The 26631-nt window shown below is 34.3% G+C and overlaps 1 protein-coding gene across 1 annotated transcript in view; it reads right to left on the reverse strand.

The window, feature by feature from the left end:
- LOC118552476 (disintegrin and metalloproteinase domain-containing protein 32-like) overlaps positions 1–26631 on the reverse strand; it is a 173424-nt gene that overhangs the window by 31611 nt on the left and 115182 nt on the right. The window contains exons 13-17 of the mRNA XM_036118919.2: positions 21964–22056; positions 19989–20184; positions 5099–5204; positions 3835–4018; positions 1321–1404 (exon numbers count right to left, since the gene is read on the reverse strand). Of these exons, the coding sequence (XP_035974812.2) occupies positions 1321–1404; positions 3835–4018; positions 5099–5204; positions 19989–20184; positions 21964–22056 (663 nt within the window). The remainder of the gene's footprint in view (positions 1–1320; positions 1405–3834; positions 4019–5098; positions 5205–19988; positions 20185–21963; positions 22057–26631) is intronic.

Genomic DNA, 26631 nt, shown 5'->3' on the forward strand with positions numbered 1-26631 from the left:
TTAGACAAAATGAATAGAAGTGGAATACGTCCCAAATGAAAGAATAAGACAAAATCATAGCCAAAGACCTAAATGAAAAGGTCTTTTGACCTTTGTTCTTTTTTTTAAGATTTTATTTATTTATATGAGAGAGAGAGCATGAGCGGGGGAAGGGGGAAGTGGGGCGGGGGGGTAAGGTGGCAGAGGGAGAAGCAGACTCCCCGCTGAGCAGGGAGCCTGACGCAGGCCTCAACCAGGACCCTGAGATCATGACCTGAGCTGAAGGCAGATGCTTAACCGACTGAGCCACCCAGGTGCCCCCAGCAATTACAGTCTTTAGAATTTACCCAATTGAGCTGAAAACTTATTCCCATATAAAAAACTGCACATGAATGTTTATAGCTGCTTTATTTATAGCTCAAAATGTGAAACAACCAAGATATCTATCTTCAGTAGGTGAATGAATAAGTTATGCTAATCCAAACAACAGAATATTAGCATTAAAAAGAAATGAGCTATCAAGGCGGGGAAAGATATGAAGGAACTTTAAATGCATATTATTAAGTCTGAGGAACCAGTCTGAAGAGGCTATACACTATACGATTCCAACTATATGGCATTCTGGAAAAAGCAAAACTATGGAGATACTTAAAAGATTGATAGTTATCAGGAGTAGGAGGGATGGAGAGGTGAGTAGGCAGAGCACAGATTTTTAGGGCTATGGAACTACTCTGTATGATACCATTAACGATGGATACCTGCCATTATAAATTTGTCCAAACGCATAGAACAAACAACACCAAGAGCACACCCTGTGTAAACTATGGACTTTGAGTGATAATGGTGTTTTTGTAGATTTATGATTGTAACCAGTGTACCACTCTGGTGGAGAATGTTGATGGTGAGAGAGGCTGTATGTATTGGGGTTAGGAGGTATATCGAAATCTCTGTACTTTTTTCTCAATTTTGCTATGAACTTAAAACTGCTAAAAAAAAAATAGTATATTTAAAAAGGAGGATAAAACCAATAGTTTTCCCTCACTGCATATATTTACAGACACACAAATTATGGCATAATTATCTTCCCTTAATGAACAGGTGAATGTATTTATTGAAGACCTTTGAAAAGTAGCCGTCTATAAGAATAAATCTGTTAAGGTCAACAACAATTTAATTCTATACAATGTTCTCTAATACTACTTTTGGTTACCACATTGAAGCGAGATACAATACAGACTCTCAAATAAAAGAAACATGATAAATGTTGAGTAAATTAAATGATGCTATAAAGTGTCCAAGATAGATGTGATTTGGGGAAACATAAATTTTGTGCTTACTTACTCCATGTCCTCTGCACTGCTGTGAACAAAGGTTTGAATAATCCATAAGGATCCTTGATTCTACACATTCACGATCTATACATACCTAAAAAAAGAAAAAATACAAAAAACTTTCCACGTTACAGGAATCCAACTGTCTTAACATTACAATCAGTAACTTTATACCATAAGACCATAACCATTCATTGTAATACATTTCCATCTAAGTACTGCTTTTGCTATAACCTGTAAATTTTTATATGTTGTATTTTTATTTTCATTTAGTTCAAAATATTTTTCAATTTCTCTTAAAAGGTCTCCTTTAGCACATGTGTTATTCAAAAATGTTTGTTTAATCTCCAAGTATTTGGGGATTTTTCAGATAAGTCTAATGTAAAATATGGATGGGATGATGATGTGTCAATGTAGGTTCATCAGTTGTAACAAATGTCCCACTCTGGTGGGGGATTGTTGATAACGGGGGAGACTGCTTGTGTGGGAGCAAGGGAGTGTATGGGAATTCTGTACCTTCCTCTCAGTTTTGCTGTGAACCTAAAAAATAGTCATAAAAAAATAATTCAGTGTAGGGAAATGGGAGATACAAATAAAACAAGACCAACAAAAATATCATATCCATATAAGCACTTTTTATTATAATATCCTGAAATCTAACAAAACTATCCCTAAGAGCACAGTAATCTTTCGATTTGTATTTGTTTTTGTTCCATATATCAAAAGTTTGATTGAAAGAAAAAAAAAACAGGAAGAAAATCAGTTCAATATAATCAAGACATATATTAAGTTTTAATCAAATTTGAGCTATTATTAGAGTCCCCTAATAAAGATAATAGGAATCTTATTAAAATATGCCATACATATCTAACATTCTATTATGTAATGTATGAAACATCCAGATATAACCCCTGTGTGTTTAAAGTGTAATAATCAGAGGATTAAGGATATATTCCCAACTCCAATATTTACAGCAATATCAGCTTTTCTAAGTTGCAGTTCTCTTACATGAGTACCATCATACTTTTTCTAAAGAATTTGAGATTTGTTTTGAGGTTAAAATGAAATATTGTATGTGAAAATGATTTCCTTTTAAACATTATAGCACAGCACAACTCTCTTCAAAGAAATGGCCTCACAAACCCCTTTCTAAATCAAACTAAACCTTTTAAACCTTTACTGCGTGTGTTGAGTTTTCTCATTAGTTCTTGGCCATGCTGGTGTGTCTAACAACTCCTTTTCGAATGTAGTCTTTATTGTCTGGTTGCCTTAGTTGAAACTGAAATGAAGAGTCCTGTTATATAAGGACACTACTGACAAAAAAAAAAAGTTGCCAAGAATGTTTCATCGTATGTGACTTATAATATCATTAAAAACTACCTCGTAAAATGGGTTCTCTTGCTTATCACTGAGGATTGTCCATGTTATAAAAAGAATTCTATTCTTACTAAATTATCAACTGAATATCAAATCATCTGTTGACTAGTTTCCATTTTTTAGTTGTTTTGGCTCCCTGGCCTAAATATATCTACTGAACTCCTTGGTGTATACACCCATTAAGGAGGCATTTATGACTCCAAGGCATGAAAAGAATGTCAATATTGAGAAGACGACATACTGTGCTCACTCTAGCAGCACATATACTAAGACTATATACTGTACCTGCAGTAAACTTCATTAAATTATAAAACAACCAGAAGTGGCTATTAACATATACATTTCACATATTAATCTGTTCAAAATCATCTATTAAGTGGAAACATCAGAACATAGGTACATGCACATCTTAATCTTTAATGCCTACAGCGTATACTATATTATGGTTCCTCATAAGCAAAGATCTGGTCAGGAATTAAATGACATTTTGAAGTAAATTTACTCCTTCTATGTTTTCTCCAGATTTGGGTTAGCCTCAGAGATAATGAATTATAATAATCAGTAATAATAGCCTATCTATATTTAGCTCTCACCATGTGCCAGGTATCATACTAAGCACTTTACAGTTATTTCATTTAAACTTTGCAATAACCCCATTGAGTAAATGCTATTATTATCCCCACTTTACATACAGTTGTAGTATCTCAGACTGGTTATGTAACTTACAAAATGTAAAAAAAAAATCAGTTTTGAAGATTTGATTCTAAGAAGCCTGATCTAAGTTGTGCTCTTATCTACTGGACTACAAAGAGACATATATTACTAAGCGGGATTTCTTCTTTCTTCTCTAAGGAGAAAAGTGAATTTCCATGCTATGGAGTACTTAATACATACCCAAGATCTCTCCCCTCCACACTCCAGCCCCCAAATACTTGGAATATCCTTGGTCATAATACTGAAATTCTGAAGATCAAACATTCCTATTGCCCTCAATATGTGGAGACAAAATGAAGCTTATTCATTTTCTTCTTATCTAAATATTTAAAGTTACATAGCACTAGAAATGAACTGAAATTTGATACTTAAATGAAAATATTAAGAAATGAATAAAACTAGATTTAAAAAAAACAGATTTTAAATCATTTACCCTCCCTATATCACAAGGAGAGCCACTTAAGACTACCATTGGATCTTCTTGTGGTTGAGCCGATTTGTAGAATACAGATACACATAAATTATTTCGTACAAAAGCATAAATCACAGCACCATTTTCTCTGTAAAAAGGAATTCGAGTAGGATAAGTACAAACTAATCTTCCACATTGAAGATTCCTGCAAACATAATAAAATTATGATTATTACACATTAGGCATTTATTAGGAATGCTTCAGATTTGCTTTCTTTGACAAAAAAAAAAAAAGAACGGTTCTTCATTTATGTCAAATGTTACTAGGGAAATGTAATATTTTAACACTAACATTTAAAGTAAATGTTCTTGTAAGCTTATAAGCTTATCTTTCAATGGCTCTAGTGGTCTTTTATTCCCTGTGCAGATTTATATACTTATTTTCAAATAATCAATTCACTCAAGTATTCCATATCCCTCTGTAGAGGGATAGAAAGATAAATAAGTTGTGGCCCCTACCCTCGCGGGCATTACGGTTTAATATTAAATGTAATATAAATCCCATTAAAAGTGCTACAAATAAAATAATTCTTACAGAGATTTAAGATGAGGACACATTTTAACTTAACAATTAGGGGAAACTTCATGGAAAAGATTCTGCCATCTGAGTCAAAGCTTACTAATTAGTAGAATTTCAATAGGCAGAGAGTAAGGTATTACCAAACAAAGTAACAGCATAACAAACCAAGGAAACAAAACTACATGGCGTGTTCAAATTCCATAAGTACAAAGGCCATGTATGCTTTGCTAACAAGTAGCTAGCCCAGTGTCCAGCACAGAGTAGATTCTTAATAAATGTTTGTTAAAATAAATTCATGACCAAAATATCAAAGAGCTTGCTCTTCAGATGCAGGAGAAATTTAATTTCATTTTATAGACACTGGGCAGTCTTCAGCTTGGGCAAGCAATGAAGTGAATGGGGATAGTATTTTTATAAGGAAAATGTGCAGGTTCAAATAGGAAAGGCATAATGGATATTATTACTTTCAATCTTGGATTGAATTTAGAAGCCTAATGATCAGTCACATACAAATGTATAAAAATTAGACAGAAATTTAAGCCTGTAGCACAAGAAAGATGTCAGGGCTACAGAATTTGATTTAAGATTCACTCCCATACACATGTGATACTTGAAACCACTGGAATGAATGACATATATAGAGAAAAACTAAAAATAGAATCTTATAGAACATAAGAAAAGTATCTTTAATATTTGCATAGCATACCTCCATAGACAGTATTGATAACTGCCTCTTTTATGACCACAGTTCCCAAACCTATCACCTTGAGAGTGTACTTCTTCATAGCAGGCAAATGGTGCATTTTTTGAACCTGCCAACATTAGAAATATATTTGGATTAAAACTCCCTTCCTTTTTCATCTTAGTCCGTTCCCTCATATATTATATGTTTGCTTTGCCTTCTCTACTAGTATCTAATTCAGAAATTTTCCTAGTGAGATTTTAAGAAAAGAGAATTAAAGTGATAAGCAGTGCTCATGGTTATAAATCTTTTTGTTTCATTTTCAGTCATTTCCATCACAAAAGATATCACGAGGGGTAAGGAGAGTTATAGAAGCGTAAACCATGAGAGTGCTCTGTGAAACAAGGCAATAGAGAGAGAATCCAAGAAAACTATACTTGCTTTCCTAGATTACAAGTAGGAATCCATAAAAAAAACCCGGTCTATAACAAAATCTCATTGAAGAAACCTAATTGTATCTTCAGGATGTCTAAAATGAAGGGAGCAAAACTGCCGAACTATTAACTATTTTTTCCTTCATTACTATATTTGGTTTTCATCACTGTGTAAAAAATCTTGGGAACTTAAAACAACACCCATTTATAATATCACACAAGTGAGTTCTCTTTTTGCTCAAGAGACTCATAAGACCAAATAAAGTTATTGGCTGGGGCTGCACTCCCATCAGAGGCGAAAGTCCTCTTGTGAGCTCATTGGTTGTTGGTAGAATTCAAGTTTTTTTATAGCCATACATTCCTTTTCTTATTATCTGCCAGGGGTTGCTCTTGGCTCCTAGGAATTCCCCTCACATCCTAATCACATGGCCCTCTCACAACATGACAGTTTATTTCTTCCAAGCCAGCAAGAGAATCTCTCTGACATCTCCCATCTTTTAAAGGACTCACATGATTAGGTCAGGCGCACTCAGAATGATCTCCCTTTTGATTAACTCAAAGTTCACTAATTATGGACCTTAATTTCATCTTCAAAATTCCTTTATCTTTACTATATACTATAATCACAGGAATGATATTCCATCACATATTCACTGGTTCTGCTCCAACTCAAAGGGAGGGGATTATCAAAGGCCTGTACACTAGGAGAATCCTGAATTTGCATGGAACCACAAAAGACCCCAAATAGCCAAAGCAATCTTGAAAAAGAAAGCAAAGCTGGAGGCATCACAATTCTGGACTTCAAGTTATATTACAAAACTGTAGTGATCAAAACAGTATGGCAAAACTGGCACAAAAATAGATACATAGATCAATGGAACAGAATAGAAAACCCAGAAATGAACCCACAACTATATGGTCAATTAATTAATCTTTGACAAATCAGGAAAGAATATCCACAGGAAAAAGACATTCTCTTCAACAAATGGTGCTAGGAAAACTGGATAGCAACATGGAAAGAATGAAACTAGACTACTTTCTTACACCATACACAAAAATAAATTCAAAATGGATGAAAGATCTAAAGGTGAGACATGGAATCATGAAAATCCTAGGGGAGAATACAGTCAGTAACCTCTTTGACATCAGCTGTAGCAATTTCTTTCTAGATATGTCCCCTGAAGGAAGGGGAACAAAGGCAAAAATAAACTATTGGGGCTACATCAAAATAAAAAGCTTCTGCACAGTGAAGGAAACAATCAATAAAACTAAAAGGCAACCTATGGAATGGGAGAAAATATTTGCAAATGGCATATGTGATAAAGGGGTAGTATCCAAAATAGATAAAGAACTTGTCACACTCAACACCCAAAATAATCCAATTAAAATGGGCAGAAGACATGAACAGACATTTTTCAAAAAAAGACATACAGATGGCCAATGGACACATGAAAATATGCTCAACATCACTCATCATCAGTGAAATACAAATCAAAACTGAAATGGGATATCACCTCTCACCTGTCAGAATGGCTAAAATTAATAACAGGAAATAACAAATGTTGGCAAGGATGTGGAGAAAGGGGAACCCTCTTGCACTGTTGGTGGGAATACAAACTGGTGCAGCCATTCTGGAAAACAATATGGAGGTTCCTAAAAAAGTTAAAAATAGAACAATCCTAAGATCCAGCAATTACACTACTAGGTATTTACCCAAAAGCTACAAAAATACTGATTCAAAGGGACACATGCACCGTGATGTTTATAGCAGCATTATCTATAACAGCCAAATTATGGAAAAAGCCCAAATGTCCACTGACTGATGAAAGGATAAAGAAGATGTGGTATACATATACAATGGAATATTACTCAGCCATAAAAAAGAATGAGATCTTGGGGCACCTGGGTGGTTCAGTCTTTAAGCGTTTGCTTTCAGCTCAGGTCATGATCCCAGGGTCCTATGATCGAGCCCTGCATCAGGCTCCTTGCTTCTCCCTCTCCCTCTCCCTCTGCCCCTCCCCCTGCTTGTGTGCTCTCTCTCAAATAAATACATAAATTAATAAAGAATGAGATCTTGTCATCTGTAATGACATGGATAGAGCTAGAGAATATTATGCTAAGCAAAATCAGCCAGAGAAAGACTAATACCATGTGATTTCACTCATATGTGGAATTTAAGAAACAAAATAAATGAGCAAAGGGGGAAAGAGAGACAAACCAAGAAATGGATCCTTAACTATAGAGAACAAACCGATGGTTACCAGAAGGGAGGTGAGTGGAAGCATGAGTTAAATAGGTGATGGAGATTAAGGAGTGCACTTGTGATGAGCATTGTGTGTTGTATGGAAGTGTTGAATCACTATAATGTACACCTGAAGCTAATATTACACTGTATGTTAACTAAATGTAATTTAAATAAAAACTTAAAGAAAAAAAGAATTCTGCCTAGCAGTTACCTTCTTTAAAATGAAACTTCCTAAATACAGCTGCCTCATCTATAAAAGAAACAATATCTACCTCAATGGATTGTTAGGAGAATTAAGATGATGTTTTTTTAGCCACTGTGAATTCCCATCTAATCCTTCCCCATTTTCTTTTATGATCAAGGGGGTTTTTCTTGTTTACCTGCTCCTTTCATTAATTACATTTCCCCCCACATTCTTTTTCTTCCTTTACCATTTCCTAATTCTCTTTTCACCATTTTTAAACATTAGTCCATCAAAGGTGACTGTATAGATACCATTAGGAATGGTGATGTTATTTCTAAGTATTCACAATGTTTAATCAGTTCACTTGTAAATCTGAGATACCAGGTTAGGAATGCCAATTCAGGGCTTGTTAAACACCAAGATATTATTCAAGAAAAGTCAGAAATTGGATAATTCAGTCCCGTTTGGAGAGATAATATAAAAATTGTATTTAGTCATAGACTAACTTACAATGGTTCAACTTAACAATTTTTCAAATTTATGATGGTGTAAAAGCAATATACATTCAGTAGAAACTGTACCTCGGAATTTGAATTCTAATCTTTTCCTGGGCTAAGTGGTAGGATAGTCACTTATGATGCTGGGCAGCAGCAGCAAGCCACAGTTCCCAGTCAGCCATACAATCTTAAGTGTAAACAACCAATACACTTACAACCATTCTGTAGCCATATAACAATTCTATTTTTATAGTATTCAAAAAATTACATGAGATATTCAACACTTTATTACAAAATAGGCTTTGTGTTAGGTGATTTTGTCCTATTATAGGCTAATTAAGTGTTCTTTCTGAGCATCTCTAAGGGAAGGTAGGCTAAGTTATGATGTTCAGTAGGCTAAGTGTATTAAATGCATGGTTTATCAAGATATAACCCCATCATAACTTGAGAAATATCTGTAGTCAGGTGAATTCTGTTGAAAGTGGTGTTCTTCATCTAGCCTATTTTTTTATTAGTCCATCTATTGCATCTAAAGATACCAATGAACTTTATTATTAATTTCTCTCTTGAATACCCTCTTTCATTATTGTTAGGGACTTTCCCTCAGATCAGTGTGGGTTTTCCAGGGTGAGATGGAAACACTAAAAGGGCAACACTTTGCAAATGTGAAGTCACATGTCAAAATGTTCCCTTGTATCCAGTATACTGACCAAATCTACTAAGAGAATCTGTCCTTCCATAGTCCAAATAGTGTACTTAGGTTCCCTGTATCCTATTATCAAACACCATGAGGTACAATTAAATAATGAATGCACTGGCATAGATACTTGTGCATGGCTGGTACTAGGGCAGTAAATGTGAATGTTCGAAAATTATTGTAAATAATTTAGGCAATCTGCATAAATAGCATTGAGCATTAGGAATTTTGAGGCTATACTCCTTGACAACTATTAGAGACTACTAGCTTATGTTTCCATTTGAATGGCCACCCATCTCAACTAGAATAAACAGAGCCACTGAAATGTTAGCTAAAATTTTAGCTTTCATAACCTGGCATCTGACTCAACTTCACCTTGTGACTAACAGGCATTTACAGTTTAACATACCCTAAAACCAAATTCTGATTTACCCCTAGACTTCCTTATTTCAGTTTTTAGGACCATTAGTCAACCAGATGTTCAGGCCAAAGCAGAAATCATCCTTGATTTCTTTCTTCTCCTCACTACCTGCCTCTACCACCTAATCCAAGTCTTACTGACACTATTTCCTAAATATAGCCAGAGTATGATCACTTCTTACCTTCTCAATGGCTACAAGTCTAGGCTGAGCTTTCATCAATTTCTCTTCTAATATTCTATAAAAGCCTTCTAATTGACTCCCTACTTCCGTTCTCCACTCCCTATAGTACATTCTGCATACCATAAATCAGAGTGATTTTTTTAAATATAAAAATCATGTATCAGTCTCTGACTTAAATATCTCAAATGGCTTCCTATTTACACCAAGGATAAAATCTAATTCTCTTACCATGATCTTTACTCAGTTTGGTTCATCACAACTCAGCAACACTGTCCTTTTTATGTTTACTACCTGAACCCTTCACTGGACTATAACCTCCATAACAACAGAAATCTTTTTTTGTCTTGTACATCACTGAGTTTCCAGTGCTAGAAGAGTAGTGCCATGCCCAATTAAGGTGTTAGATAAATATTTATTGAGTGAATGAAAAAATCAACACCTTGAGTAACTATATCCCATAATCTTTCTTCCTTATGGAGTTTGACATCCAAAACCAAGGTCTCCAACATGAATTATACTTATTCTATTTGAGGCAATAGAGATTTTTAAAGATTAATATTTGAAACAAACTTCTTAGTGATATCTTCTAAATTATGTTCCCAATGTCAACTCACTAATTTCATTGTATTTTCTGTTTTGTGGTCCCCCAAATATTTTTATTGAAAGAGGGAATATAAATCCTACATTTTTCAAAGAATTTTCAGATCAAACCAATTTAAATTTTCCACAAATGAATGATGAGAGAAGAGAGTAGAAATCTTTTCCTCATGGCTTCTAAAACAGTCTTAAAGAGGCATTGAAGATAAGCATAAACTTACTAAATCTGAAGCCCTTTGACCTGTAATTCTTTTCCACCTCCAATAAACTATAGATTACTACTGTACACCAGCTGAAATGATGGAGAAATATCATTTCTAATAAGTCCAGAAAATTCATAAAAAATTATGAGACTAAGAACAGACAGACTAATGAAACATAATTTATTACACTGGTATTGAAGGAAGAAATACAGATATTTTATCTTTCTTTCTCTTGTTTTCATTTATGTTTACACTCCAGCTTCATTTTTCTATTTCATTAGGCCAACCTTCCTCCACATGGTCAAAAGCGTAGCTCCTAACAACTCTAGGGCTTTACATATGATAGTTTTGAGTCCTTAGAGGGAAATTTCTCTTGGTTCAACTGTCTAGAAATTCCAGAAAAGAGATTCAGAACTTCTCCAACTCCCTTAACATGAGTCAGATGCTCACTTAACATGGACCAACTGTATCAAGATTGGAGAGTACGGCAATTGGACCAGGCCTGGGTAGGTACCCACTACAGTACAATCAAATATGAATAAAGGTATTACAAGACCATACTGTACTAATAGGATATTTCCCACAGTAACCATGTGGATCCTGGACAGTTCCTGGAAAGTGGTACTAGGAAAACCCTATCTGAGATCTCTACAGAAAAAGAGGAATCTAGAAGCTTACTGTGAAATCTTGCTTATCATCAATAAAACAGTTCATGACACTTTGATCCATACTGATCTCTGCCTTCTCTATATAAACTTTGGCACTCCAGAAAAACATGACTAGTAGGAAGAGTATCCTGCTACCTACACCTCTAATGACTAATGCTGAGCTAAAGAGAGAGGAAAGATAACACAGAAACTGGCAATTGTCCCCCATATCCACTCCTTTTTTTTTCCATTTAGTAATAGAAGTTTCTTATTATTAGCAGGGCAACAAACCCCAAGCTAAAAAAAAAAAAAAAAAAAAAAAAAACATTTCTCAGACTCTCTTACAACCAGATGCGGTTATGTGACTAGGTTCTGGTCATTGGAAAGTCAGCAGACATTATATATCCAAATCATCAAGTTAATGGCAGTAAATAAAAGGTAGTTACAGTTTCATTTCCTCTTTCCTCGATTCCATAGGCTGGTATAAAGATTTTGTGCTGGGAAACTATCTTTTTTTTATTGTTATGTTAATCACCATACATTACATCATTAGTTTTTGATGTAGTGTTCCATGATTTATTGTTTGTGTATAACACCCAGTGCTCCATGCAGAACGTGCCCTCTTTAATACCCATCACCAGGCTAACCCATCCTCCCAGCCCCCTCCCCTCTAGAACCCTCAGTTTGTTTTTCAGAGTCCATCATCTCTCATGGTTTGTCTCCCCCTCCGATTTTCTCCCCTTCATTCTTCCCCTCCGGCTATCTTCTTCTTTTTTTTTTTCTTAACATATATTGCATTATTTTGGGAAACTATCTTCTACCAGAGACATAAGGTATGACTGAGCAAGAAGAAAGACCACAGATTCTTAGAAAATGTCATAGAGCCAAGTTGCTGAGATGTCTTTAACAACATGCCTACCTCCGGAATATTATATGAGAAAGAAAAAACTTTTGAACCACTGTATTTGTATAGTAACAATTTACTTTATTCTTTAACCCATAAAGGGAATTGCCACCGTGGTAAACCAAAACACTTTAGGAATGTGTGTCCTATACAAAATATATTATACCAGATGCCACAGTTTACTAGTAACAGGAAGATCAGATTGATCCATACAGAGCTCCAAACTGAGCCAGTATTTGAGGACAGTGGGAGCTCAGGTAGCCAGCTCAACCTATGTAAATATATTTTAGGAATTGGAGAGTTTGGAATATTGAGTTAAGTGAGATCAGCTATTAACATAAGCAGTCTTACAAACACTTTATAAGCAATCCATTACCATTCATGAGATCACACACTAAGCTCAGTTGAATGACTGCTTGAATACTTGTTTTCCATTATGTAATTCCTGAAACTTCCTATTGATCTTATTCTCACCTTTATAAATTCTACCATTTCTGTTTCTAAGATAACTTCATTTTACCTCAGATAAATGCACAAGTACTATCACAAGTACTATCAATAGCCACAGTCCCTGTCTTCCTTGTATTGGTTATACCAACAAGTGTACCACTTACAAAGAAGTTTTCTAGGGCCCAAAGACAGTGGGGCATCATCTATACTGGAACTGAAAATGTATGACAGTCTGGGAGTTTGGGGCCAAATATTAATTAAATAAGTTGACTCCCTCTTAATATTAACATTTAGAAAGTAATTTATGGTAAGGAATTTCTGAGGCCTTGATTTCTTATTAAGATCATCCTATATATTTTATAAAGAAATGAACTAGGAAGATCTAGTAAGCTAAGGACACACATTTACCTTTCTTCCATTTAAAAAATTGTACTGAGGAAGAATAAGATCAGCCAGATGGCAAAGTAGGGGATGCCAGCCTTCACCCCCTCACGAAAAAAAAAACAAGAAGACCACTATCTACAAATGAAAATAGCACTGGAAGGGCTCAAGAGTATCATTTAAGAACTTACAGCTATGTGATGAGCCAAAAAAAAAAAAAGGAGGAGACACCTGGAAACAACTAGAACAAAGATGGGTGGGAGCTATCAGTAACATGCAGCAGGTGCCACCATAGTACCCAGTGGCCTGCTCTGCAGAAGACACTGGCAGACTTTGCCACAGGGGACCTCAACAATCCCCATGACAGCCGTAGACTTCCCATAGCTTTCACAGTAGAAAATCCCAGTGTTCACCTGGAGCTCCAGAAAGACACAGGTAGTTTTTGCCACTGAGGTAATCAACAGCCATCCCCACTGCTGACCCTCCAGATAAGAGATGTTGCTATGCCCCACTCAGAAAGAGTTGATGTTCTGCTCTCTCAGAACCAGGGCTGCCACCCCTCTTTCCAAATACTGCAGGTGCCCCAGATGCCAGAGCTATAGCTGCTCCACATGCACCCACATTTTAGGCACAAGAGCCACTGCCCCTTTGTGCTACTCAAATAGACCCTGGATCCACTGTTGCTCAGTGAGCACATGCTTTCCAGTCCCTACCTCCAGGAATCCTCCAAGAACACCTGTGCCTAATGCAGCAGAGCCACTGACACTCTGGGCTAGCCATGGCCCCAGACCTTGGCATGCTTTTACTCTATAAGTGCTCCAACCTCAGCCCTATCACTACAACAGAGGCACTGTGCATCAGACACCATTGCCACTGCTGCCACCACCACCACCACCATCACCTTGAAGTGAAGAACCCAACACTGAAGAACCCAACAACCTTGCCACAGCTTTGGTCATTTGAGGACCCCTGCAATCTTCACTGGCACTGACCTCAGCTGAAGAAGCTGCATAGAGACTGTGCCACAGGGCCTTCCCTGGAGCTGTAATCTCTATACTCCACTGAGAGAATGCCTCCCAACACACTCACCCACAGGTAAAGGTATTTCCCCATCAAAACCAGTCCATAAACTCTGGAAGAGGATACTACTCCATCAAATATGCAAAAAATGCAAAGACAAAAGAAACACAAAAAATCCAGGAATTTGTTTAAATTTTCACCATTAAACTATCTTATACTTTGTCAAGTGCTTTTTCTGCATCTAATGAAAGAGTCATATGATTTTTACCCATTGTTTCTTTATTTATTTTTTTTTTTTTAATTTTATTATGTTATGTTAGCCTGGTGACAGGTATTAAAGAGGGCACGTACTGAATGGAGCACTGGGTGTTATATGCAAATAATGAATCATGGAACACTACATCAAAAACTAATGATGTAATGTATGGTGATTAACATAACATAATAATTTTAAAAATTTTTAAAAAGAGAAGGGAATCAAAGCATACTACTATGAAAAATCACAAATTCACAAAGGAAGGCAGGAAGAGAGGAAGAAACAAAGAAACTATGAAACAGCAAAATAACAATCAACAAGTTGGAATTAGTAAGTCCTTGCCTATCCATAAACACTCTAAATGCAAATGAATTGAATTTTCTAATCAAACGACATAGAGTTGCTTCATGAATGGGTAGAAAAACAAGACCCAAGTATATGCTGCCCACAAGAGAATCACTTCAGCTATAAGGACACACATAAGCAAATGTAGAGGAATGGAAAAAGATTTTCCATGCAAGTGGAAAACAAGCAAGCAGGGATAGCTATATGTCAGACAAAATGGACTGTAAGCCAAAATGGCAACAAGAAGGGAAAAAAGATCATTATACAATAAGGCAGTCAATTCTTCAAGATATGACAATCATAAATATATATGCACCCAACATTGTAGTACCTAAATATCATATGCAAGTACTAACAAAACTGAAGGGAGAAACTTGACAACAATACAATAATACTACAGGAATTAAAGATTCCACTTTCTACAATGGATAGATATCCAGGCAGAAAACCAACAAGGAAAAGCTGGACTAAGACCAGACCTTGGACCAAATGGATATAACAGACACATACAGAATATTCCATTTAGCAGCAGCAGAATACACATTCTTCTCAAGTGTGCATGGAACATTCTCCAGGACAGATCATATGATAAGTCATAAAACAAGTCTTAGCAAATTTAAGACTGAAATCATACAAAGTAACTTTTCCAACAACAATGATATGGAACTGAAAATTAACAATAGAAAGAAATCTGGAAAACACCAATACGTGGAAATTAGAGAACATGCTCTGAAACGACTGGTGGGTCAAAGAAGAAATCAAACATGAAATCAAAAATTATACTGAAACAAATGAAAATGGAAGAACAACATATCAAAATCTATAGGATTCTGCAAAGCAGTTCTAAGAGGGAAGTTTATAGCAATAAAAGCCTCCATATAAGAAAAAAAAAAGGTCTCAAATAAACAACCTAACTCTATACCTCAAGGAAAAAGAAAAAAGAACAAACAAGCCGCCAGATTAGCAGATGGAAAGAAATACAAAATAAGAGTTGGTTTCTTGAAAAGACACACAAAATTGACAAATATCCAACTAGACTAAGAAAAGAAGAAGATTCAAATAAATAACCATAAATTAAAGAAGAAACATTATAACTGATAACATAAACACGCAAAGGATCATCAGCAACTATTATGAATAATTATATGCGGACAAATTGGATAACCTAGAAAAAGTAGATAAACTCCTAGAAACATAACCAACCAATACTAAATCATGAAAAAATAGAAAATCAGAACAGTCCAATAGTGAGTAATGAGATAGAATCAGTAATCAAAAACCTCCCAACACAGAAAAGGCCAAGCCAGATAGTCTCCCTGGTGAATTATACCAAACACTTAAAGAAGAGTTAATGCCAATCATTCTCAAACTCTTCCAGAAAACTGAAGAGGAGAGACTATTTCCAAATTCATCCTATGAGGTCAGCTTTATATTGATACCAAAGTCAAATAAGAACACTATAAGAAAACTATAGACCAACATCTCTAATGAATACAGATGTAAAAATTCTCAACAAAATATTGCTAAACTAAATTCAACAGAACATTAAAAGAACCAAACACCATTATCAAATGGTATTTATCTCTGGAATGCAAGGATAGTACAACATATGCAAATCAATAACTGTGATATACCACATTAATAGAATGAAAGATAAAAGATCATAAGATCCTCTCATTAAAAACAGAAAAAGCATTTGACAAAATACAACATCCTTTCATGATAAAAATAATCAGCAAATTGAGTATAGAAGGAACATACCTTAACAAAATAAAGGCCACATATAATAAACCCACAGCCACATCATACTCAATTGTGAAAAGCTGAAAGCTTTTCCTGTAAGATGAGGAATAAGACAAATGTGCTCATTCACACCACTCATATTCAACACAGTACCAGAAGTTGTAATGAGAGCTGTCAGGGAGGAAAAATAATAAAAGGCACCCAAATTGGAAAGAAAGAAGTAAAACTGTCTTGCAGAAAATATAATCTTATATAGAGATAGTCCTAAAGACCCAACCAAAAAGGTGTGTTAGAACTATTAAATTCAGTAACTCTGTAGGGTACAAAATCAACATACAGAAATCATTTGAATTTCTATACACTAACAACAAAACAGCTTAAAAAGAAATAAAGATAACAATACCTTTCTCACTAGCATCAAAATCAATAAAATACTTCAGAATAAATTTAATCAAATAAGTGAGAGATCTGTACCCTGAAAATTACAAGACTTTCATGAAAAAAATCTAAGATGCAAAAGGAAAGATATCCTGTGTTCCTGGATCAGAAGAATTAATAGTCAATACTACGCAATGCCATCTGCAGTTTCAATGCAATCTATATCAAAATTCCAATGGCATTTTTCAGAAATAGAAAAAATTCCTAAAATTTGTATGGAACCAGAGAAACTTTGAAAAGCCAAAGCAATCCTGAGAAAAAAACAAAACTAGAGGTACACAATTCCTGATTTCAATTACACAGTATGATACTGTTACAAGAGCAGACCAATGGAACAGAATGGAGAGCCCAGAACAAAACCCCATGTACATGCTCAACAAATAATCTGATGAGGGAGCTAAAAATACTCAACAAGGAAAGGAGAATGTATTCTATAAATGACATTGGGAAAACAGGATGTTCACATGCAAAAGAATAAAAGTAAACCCCTGGTTTACACAATTCACAAAAATTAACTTGAAATAGATTAAAGACTTAAATGTAAGAAGGAACACCATAAAAATCCTAGAAGATGACATAGGGAAAAAGCATTGACATTGACATTGTTGTTGGCAATGACTTTTTAGATATGACACCAAAGCACATGCAGCAAAAACAAGAAATAATAAATGGGACTTCATCAAACTAAAAGGCTCCTGCATAGCAAAAGAAACAATCAAAAAATGAAGACGATCTATGAAATGGGAGAGAATATCTGCAAATCATGTATCTGGTAAGGAAAATGTCCAAAATATATAAAGAACTTGTAAAACTCAATAGCAAAAACCCAAACAGGGCGCCTGGGTGGCTCAGTTGGTTAAGCGACTGCCTTCGGCTCAGGTCATGATCCTGGAGTCCCTGGATCGAGTCCCGCATCGGGCTCCCTGCTCAGCAGGGAGTCTGCTTCTCCCTCTGACCCTCCCCCCTCTCATGTGCTCTCTCTCTCTCTCTCATTCTCTGTGTCTCAAATAAATAAATAAAATCTTTAAAAAAAAAAAAAAAAACCCAAACAATCTGATTTAGGAATGAGCAAAGGAATAGAATAGACTATTTTCAAAGACATAAAAATAGCCAAAGGTACATGAAAATATGCTCAATATATCACTAATATCAGAGAAATGCAAACCAAAACCACAATGAGATAACTCCTTACATTTATTAGAATGGCTCTCATCAAAAACTCAAGAAATAACAAACGTTGGCAAAAATATGGGGAAAATGAAACACTTACGCACTGTTGGTGGAAACGTAAATTGGTATAGCCACTATGAATAGCAGTATGGAGGTTTCTCAAAAAGTTAAAAGTAGAACTACCATATGATCCAGCAATCCCATTTCTAATCCACTTCGTATCCACGGGAAATGAAAACAGGATCTTGAACAGAAATCTGCATCCTCATGTTTGTATCAGCATTATTCACAATAGGCAAGATATGGAAACAGTGTCTGTCAATGGATGGATCAATAAAGAAAATGTAGTATTTATATAAAATAACATTTTATTCAGTCATGAGGAAGAAGGAAATCCTTCCATTTGTGCCAACATGGATAAACTTGTGGGCATTATGCCAAGTGAAATAAGTTAGACAAGGAAAGACAAACGCTCTATAATATTGCTTATATGTGAAATCACTAAAAAACAAAAAACTGAACTCAAAGAAACAAAGTGTACATAGCCTGTGATTACCATAGGCTGGTAGGTGGGGGAAAGGGAGAGATGTTTGTCAAAGGGTACCAATTTCTAGTTATAAGATGAATTAAGTTCTGGGGTTCTAATGTACAACATGATGTTTATACTTAATACTACTGTATAACATACTTGAAAGTTACTAGGAGAAAAGATTTTAAATGTTCTCACCACAGAAACAAATGGTAATTATAGGACATGATAGAGGTGTTAGCTAACAATATAGTGGTAATCATTTTGTAATATATAAGCATACCAAATCAACATGTTATATACCTTAAAATGACACAATGTTATAGGTCAATTACATCTCAATAAAGCTGCAGAAGGCGGTAAGGGTCAGGATAGGTTTAAACTTAAGACCTGAAACTGTAAACTACAAGAAGAAAACAGGGGAAAGCTCTTGAACATTGGTCTGGGAAATAATATTTAGATATGACATAAGAGCACAGACAACAAAAACAAAAATAGACAAGTGGAACTGCATCAAACTAAAAAACTTCTTTTTTTACAAAAATTATTTATTTTTAGAGAGAGCAAGAAAGGGAGGAGGGGCAGAAGGACAGAATCTTTCAAGCAGACTCCCCACTGAGCAGGGAGCCCGATGTGGGGCTGGACCCAAGACCCATGAGATCATGACCTAAGCTGAAACCAAGAGTCAGACACTCAACTGACTGAGCCACCCAGGCGCCCAAACTAAAAAACTTCTTAATAAAGGAAACAATCAACAGAGTGAAAATGAGACCTGTAGGAGAAATATTGGCAAACCACGTATCTGATAATGGGTTAATCTACAAAATATGTAATAACTCATACAACTCAAGAGCAAAAGCAAATAATGAGATTTGAAAATAGCAAAAGACCTGCATAGACATTTCTCAAAAGAAGACATACAAATGACCACCAGATTTATGAAAATGTGCTCAGCATCACTAATCATCAGAAAAATGTAACTCAAAACCACAACTTATACCTTTTAGGATAGCTATTATCAAAAAGATAAAAAATAAAAAGTGCTAGCAAGGATGTGGAGAAAGGGGAACCTTTATACACTGTTGTTGGGAATGAAGTTGGCACAGCCATTATGGAAAACTATATATAGACTCCTCAAAAATTAAAAATGAACTACATTATGATCAAGCAATTTCATTTATTGGTATATATATATAACTAATATTTTAAGTACCTTGATTGTGGCAATTATTTCACAAAACATCAAAACATTAATTCATATACCTTAAATATGTATCTTTATCAGTTATACCTTAATAAAGTTTGAAAAAATAAAAATATAGATGTTCAATAGAATAAAGAATTTAAATATATAGATAAAATTTAAATTATACATACATACATATGTATATAATTATGCATATAATTATATATGTGTACATATGCACATTGTTATAATTATATTTATAAATGTAATATGCATATATATATATACACATATACAATTATATATATAATTAATTGCCACTTGTCTTGGTGATGTAAATAAAAATATGAAGTACCAACTATGTAGATTTTACAAAACAATATTACCTTTTCCAAATGTGATCTCACAACGTGCATCTGGATCCTGGCAGCCTCCATCATAACACATATATTTTTCTTTACATACATGTCCATTCTGTATAGTTACATCATATGGACACTGCGGTGAGCTTCCATCACAAAACTCAGCAATATCACATTCATGATGTTTTGCTCCCCTACACTGAACACCTGCTCTTTCAATCTAATAGAAATTAAAATATAAAAAATAAAGCACTACATTTAAGAGTGTTGTGTTTCTCAGTATTTATTTCAAAATTGTTCTATTTCAAAATTAATTCTATTTATAGTTTAATGATCTATTTATTCATTAATGTCTATTAGTACCTTCTTTGTATAAAGCATTATGTTTATCATATTGAAAAAAATTGAATGTTATTAACTACAACAGGAAATAAGCATATGCACATGAAAAGTATAACACAAATATGATGTGATGATAGCCAAGTTCTGTTTGTGTTTCAGTACAAGAGAGGAAAAATCACTTTTAGCTTGAAATAATTATTTCTTGGGTGAAAACAGTGTAATTCAGACAATTTCCAAACAAAATACACTTATTCAAAGTATAGTTTGTAAGTATGGAATATTTGTAAATCTATGACAAATATGATACATAAATAACTGAGAATTAACAGAGGAAAACCAAAGGGTAGTTAAAGAGGCGGTTCTTAGAGAAGAAACTCAATCATAATTGTTCTCCTGAATTATCCTGTAGTTAATTAACACTTTCATATACAGAATCTGAAAACATATATAAACAATCTTAAAGGGGCGTCTATCTCATACTTCTTAATTGATGATTTCCAGTTGACAACAAAAAGATCACAGAGGTAAGAATGTAACCACATGATAAGATTCTAGAAAAAAATAACAAAACTGCATTAGTCGAGGATAGTCAAGAACACAGAACCCATGGTAGGTAGTTCAATAGAGGGACTGTCATATGACAAATCTGTTACAAATGTATTGCAGGAGCTGAAAAGGAAAACGGGACAAGAGTCAACATCTTCAACATATAAACTAATATGTGATCTTTCAATTAAATGATCTTTGAATAAATAATAAATTTGTAGTTTAAACTTTGTGCTAACATGGCATTTAGAAAGTGCTATTCTACGTGCTATGGTGAGCACTGTGAATTGTGTAAGACTGTTGAATCACAGACCTGTACCTCTGAAACAAATAATACATTACACGTTAAAAAAAAAAAAAAGAAGATAGCAGGAAGGGAAAAATGAAGGGGGGAAATCGGAGGGGGAGATGAACCATGAGAGACTATGGACTCTGAGAACAAACTGAGGGTTCTAGAGGGGAGGGGGGTGGGGGGATAGGTTAGCCTGGTGATGGGTATTAAAGAGGGCACGTACTGAATGGAGCACTGGGTGTTATATGCAAACAATGAATCATGGAACACTACATCAAAAACTAATGATGTAATGTATGGTGATTAACATAACAATAAAATTAAAAAGTGCTATTCTAATAAGTTTCATTATTTATACATTTATGGGAAACTGCTGTGTCTTTCAATTACATACCTACAGATACCTATCACAACCAGTAACAATATTATTTCTAAAAATATAAATAATGAATAGAGTAAATAAAAAGTCCCTTTTAAGGGAGATCTTCTGTATTGAAAATTGTATGATAGCTCTCAATCAAGGCTTAAGAACAACAGCATCAAGTTAGGCAGAATAATGGCATAAGAAGAAAACCTGAACATCCAATTAAGGTTTACAAAATCAGAAATCTGATTCTGAATTTAGTATATTTTTCTTTATTTGAAAGTTCACTTATTTTTTTAAGTTTTAATTTAAATTCCAGTTAGTTAACATACAGTATAATATTAGTTTCAGGAAATTCATTTATTTTTATTTACAGCTATAGGTCTAAGTGATTTAAAGTATCTAAGACATGATTCATTATATACTTAGAAGATATTAATAAACTTAAATCTTACTTGACAGTCCCTGCAGCATAATCCTGCATCACACCGTGATCCTGGTTTCAGTGTACAAGTACGAAAATTACAACAGGGAGCAGCTCCACATTGCTATGAATTAATGGAATGTACAAGTAAAAAGACATCATGATAATAATATAAATTTTGGCAGGAACTATACTTACTGGGCTTATTTTTTGAGTTTTGGGGAAGAATATGAATGCTGTCAACATTTATAGTTATGTATCTCTAAACAATTAAAATACTAAATTAAGACTTTCACTTCAGGTCAAAACAGAGTAACAGAGTACCAAGAAACTCTTACCCAACTAGAAAACTAGGAAAAATATATGAAACAACTTTTTTCAGAAAATAGAGAATAGTAAGAGAGAGCAGAACGGTGGTTAATAGTGTCGGGAGGGTGAGGGAAAAGGGGAGATACTGTTCAAAAGGTACAAATTTTCATTTAAGAATGAATTAGTTTTCAGGATCCACTGTACAACATGATGACTATAGTTAACAATACTGTATCATATATTTGAAATTTGCTAAGAGGATAGATAAAGTGTCCTCACCACATACAAAAAAAAAAAATGGTAACTATGTGAAGTGAAGTTTAGGTTAATTAGTTTGATTGTAGTAATCATTTCAGAAGGTATACGTATATCAAAACATCATGTTGAACACCTTAAAAACATAATTTTTACTTGTCAGTCATACTTCAATAATGTTGGGGGGGTAAGGGTGTGTAGAGTTTATGCCCACTGCAGTTAGAACACCCCCAAAACTTCCCTCACTACTTACACCAAACACAAGTTCAATGGATTTCCAAAACCACTCTCAGGTTTGGTAATTTACTAGAAGGACTCACAGAACTCATTGAAAGCTTTTATATTCACAGTTATGGTTTATTATATGGAAAGTATGCAAATTAAAATTAGCCAAGAGAAGAAGCAACTAGGACAGAACCCAGGAAAAGTTCATACTGCCTTCACCCCAGGGAATTACAGACACAATACTCTCCCAAAATTGATGTGTGAAATTCCTGACTTATGCTATGAGGCCAGTGTTACTCTAATACCAAACCCAGAGACATTACAAAAAAGGAAAATTACAGACCAATATCTCTCATAATCATTCACACATCAATCAATTCATCATATTGACAGGCTGAAGAAGAAAAACCATATGACCATAACAATTGATGTAGAAAAAGCATTTGACAAAACCCAATACTCACTTAATGAATTATACATAATATTAGCAAACTAGGAATAGAGAGAAACTTCCTAAATTTGATAGTGAACATACAGAGAAAACCTACAGCTAATATCTTATATATGTTGAGAAACTATAAGCTTTCCCCCTGAGATCAGGAACAAGACAAGGATGGTCGTCACCACTCCTTTCAACATCTTGCTGTAAGTTCTAGCTAATTCAGTAAGAAAAGAAAATGAAATTAAAAATATACAGGTTGAGTAGAAAAAAAACTGTTTCTTCCACAGATTCTGTGATTGACTATGTAAAGAAAATCCCAAATGATTGACCAAAAAGCAAAAAAAAAAAAAATTAAAATCTCCTGGACTACTAATTAATTACAACAAGATTGCTGGATACAAAGTTAATATACAAAAGTCAATTGTTGGGGTTCCTGGGTGGCTCAGTTGGTTAAATGTCTGCTTTCAGCTCAGGTCATGATGCTGGGGTTCTAGGATCGAGCCCCGCATCGGGCTCCCTGCTCAGCACCAAAAAAACTTTTATCTAACATTATATTTAGTGGTGAAAGTCAGAAAGCTCCCTCCCCCCCAATAAAAACAAAGCAAAGACCATTCTCAACATTTCTAATTGACACTAGATCCAAGGTGAATTCACAAAAGTCAATTGTATTTTCTCTACTAGCAATGGATAATTGTTAAATAAAATTTTAAAACAATGCTATAGAAACAACCATAGAAAAACTAAATGAATGAAAGAAGAGCTAAATAAGTGGAGATATACACCATGTACATTGATTTGCAGACAATTTTAATTAAAAAAAGTAATTCTCCAAAAATTGATGTATGAATACCACACAATTCCAATAAAGTCCCTATATTCACATGCTGATTCTCCAATTTATATGGAAATACAAAGGTCTCACAATAATAAAACTATCCTGGAAAAAAGGAACAAAGTTGGATGATTTACATTACCTGTTTTCAAGATTTACTGTGAAAACACATTAATTAAAATAGTGTAGAATTGGCATAAGTATGGTTACATAAATAAACAGAAAAGAATACAGGGATAGATACACATGTATAGTAATTTACTTTCATAAGAATGCTAAGGTAATACAATGGTGAAAAGATAGTCATTTTAACAAATACTACTAGAAAAATTTGATATTCAAATGGAGCATAATTAACCAAAAAAAATCTCCCCAAACACAAAAACACACCCAAAATGGATCAAAGACTAAATGTGAGCAATAATTGTAAAACTTCTCATAGAAAACATAAGAGAAAATATTCATGACCTTGAGTAGGCAAAGATTTCTTAGGGTACAAAAAGCATGACCATAGAAGAAAAAAAATGATAAATTGGTCTTCATAAAAAATAAAAAATGCCTGCTATTCAAAGATGTTGTTAAGCAACCAAAAAGGTAATACATGGATTGGAAACAAATATTTGTAATATACATGTTTGACAAAGGACTAGTATACAGCCTATAGGGAAAAAAACTCTTACAAATCAATAATAAAAAAAACCAAACAACTTAATGGTTAATAAGGACATGAGAACAGGCTCAACATCATTATACTCAAAGAAAATACAAATGAAAACCATTGTAATGGCTAAAATTTAAAAGGCTGCAACATCACATTTTGGTGATGATGTGGAGGAAATTAAGTTTCATGTGTTGCTGATAAGAGTGTAAAATAATACAACACTTTGGAAAATAGTTTGCCAGTTTCTCATGAACATATACACTTATATGATCCAGCAATTCTACTTTTAGGAATTTGAAATAATGGCCCACTACTCTTAACTCAAATATCCATTAGCAAGTAAATGAAAAAACAGATTGTGCTATATTTAAACAACAAAGTATTACACATAATAAAAAGGAAGAAACTATTGTGACATAAAACAACATTGAATGAATCTCAAAACACAGTATTGAAAGGAGCACCTGGCTGGCTCAATCAGAAGAGGATGTGACTCTTCATCTCAGGGTCATGAATTCGAGCCCCACACTGGGTATAGAAAAGACTTAAATAAATAAATAAACTGTAAGAAAGGAAGGAAGGAAGGAGGGAAGGAATGGAGGAAGGAAGGAAGGAAGGGAGGAAGGAAGGAAGGAAGGAAATGTGCTGCATCATTCTATTCACATGACTTTCTAGATCAGACAAAACTGACAATCAGATGTTTCCTGGACAGGTATCACAATCTCAGATTTCAAGATATAGTACAAAGCTATAGTAATCAAAGCAGTATGGTACTGACACAAAAACAGACACTTAGGTCAATGAAACAGAATACCGAGTTCAGAACTAAAGCTCCACTTATATGGGCCATTGATCTACAACAAAGGAGGCAAGAATATACAATGTGGAAAAGACAGTCTCTTCAACATACGATGTCAGGAAAATTGGGAGAGCTACATGCAAAAGAACTGGACAACTTTCTTACACCATACACAAAAATAATCTCAAAGTAGATTAAGAAACTACATGTGAGACCAACCTGAAACCATAAAACTCCTAGAAGAAAACATAGGCAGTAATTTCTTTGACATATCTTTGACATAATATTTTTCCATTTATGTCTCCTCTGACAAGGGAAACAAAAGCAAAATTAAACTACTGGAACTGCACCAAAATAAAAAGCTTCTGTGTAACTAAGGAAACCATCAATGAAACAAAAGAGCAACCTACTGAATAGGATAAGATATTTGCAAAATTATATATCCAATAAGGGGTTAATATCCAAAATATATAAAGAACTTATACAACTCAACACCAAAAAAAAAAAAAAAAATCCAATTAAAAAATGGGCAGAGGACCTGAATAGACATTTCTCCAATGAAGACATACCAATGGCCAACAGACACATGAAGAGATAATGAACATCACTCATCCTCAGGGAAATGCAAATCAAAACCATAATGAGATATCACTTTACACCTGTCAGAATGGCTAAAATCAAAAACACAAGATAACATGTCTTGGTGAAAATGTGGGAAAAAATAACATGCAATGTTTAGGAATGCAAATTGTTGTAGCCATTATAGAACACAGTATGGAGGCTCCTCAAGAAATTAAAAATAGAAATATCAAACGAACCCATAATTCCACTATAGGGTACTTACCCAAAGAAAACAAAAACACTAATTCAAAAAGATATACCACTATGTTTATAGTTGAATTATTTATAATAGTTAAGATATGGAAGCAACTCAAGTATCCTATGATAGATGAATGGACAAAGAAGATGTGGGAGATTTATCTATATCTATATCTATATCTACAGATATAATGGAATATAGATAGATAGATGATAGATAGATAGATAGATGATAGATAGGTATAATGGAATATTACTCAGCCATAAAGAAAACAATAAAATCCCTCCATTTGTGACAACATGGGTAGACCTAGAGGATATAATGCTAAATGAAATGAGTCAGTCAGAGAAAGACAA

Source organism: Halichoerus grypus, chromosome 3 (genome assembly GCF_964656455.1).
Source record: "Halichoerus grypus chromosome 3, mHalGry1.hap1.1, whole genome shotgun sequence".
Classification (NCBI taxonomy): Eukaryota; Metazoa; Chordata; class Mammalia; order Carnivora; family Phocidae; genus Halichoerus; species Halichoerus grypus.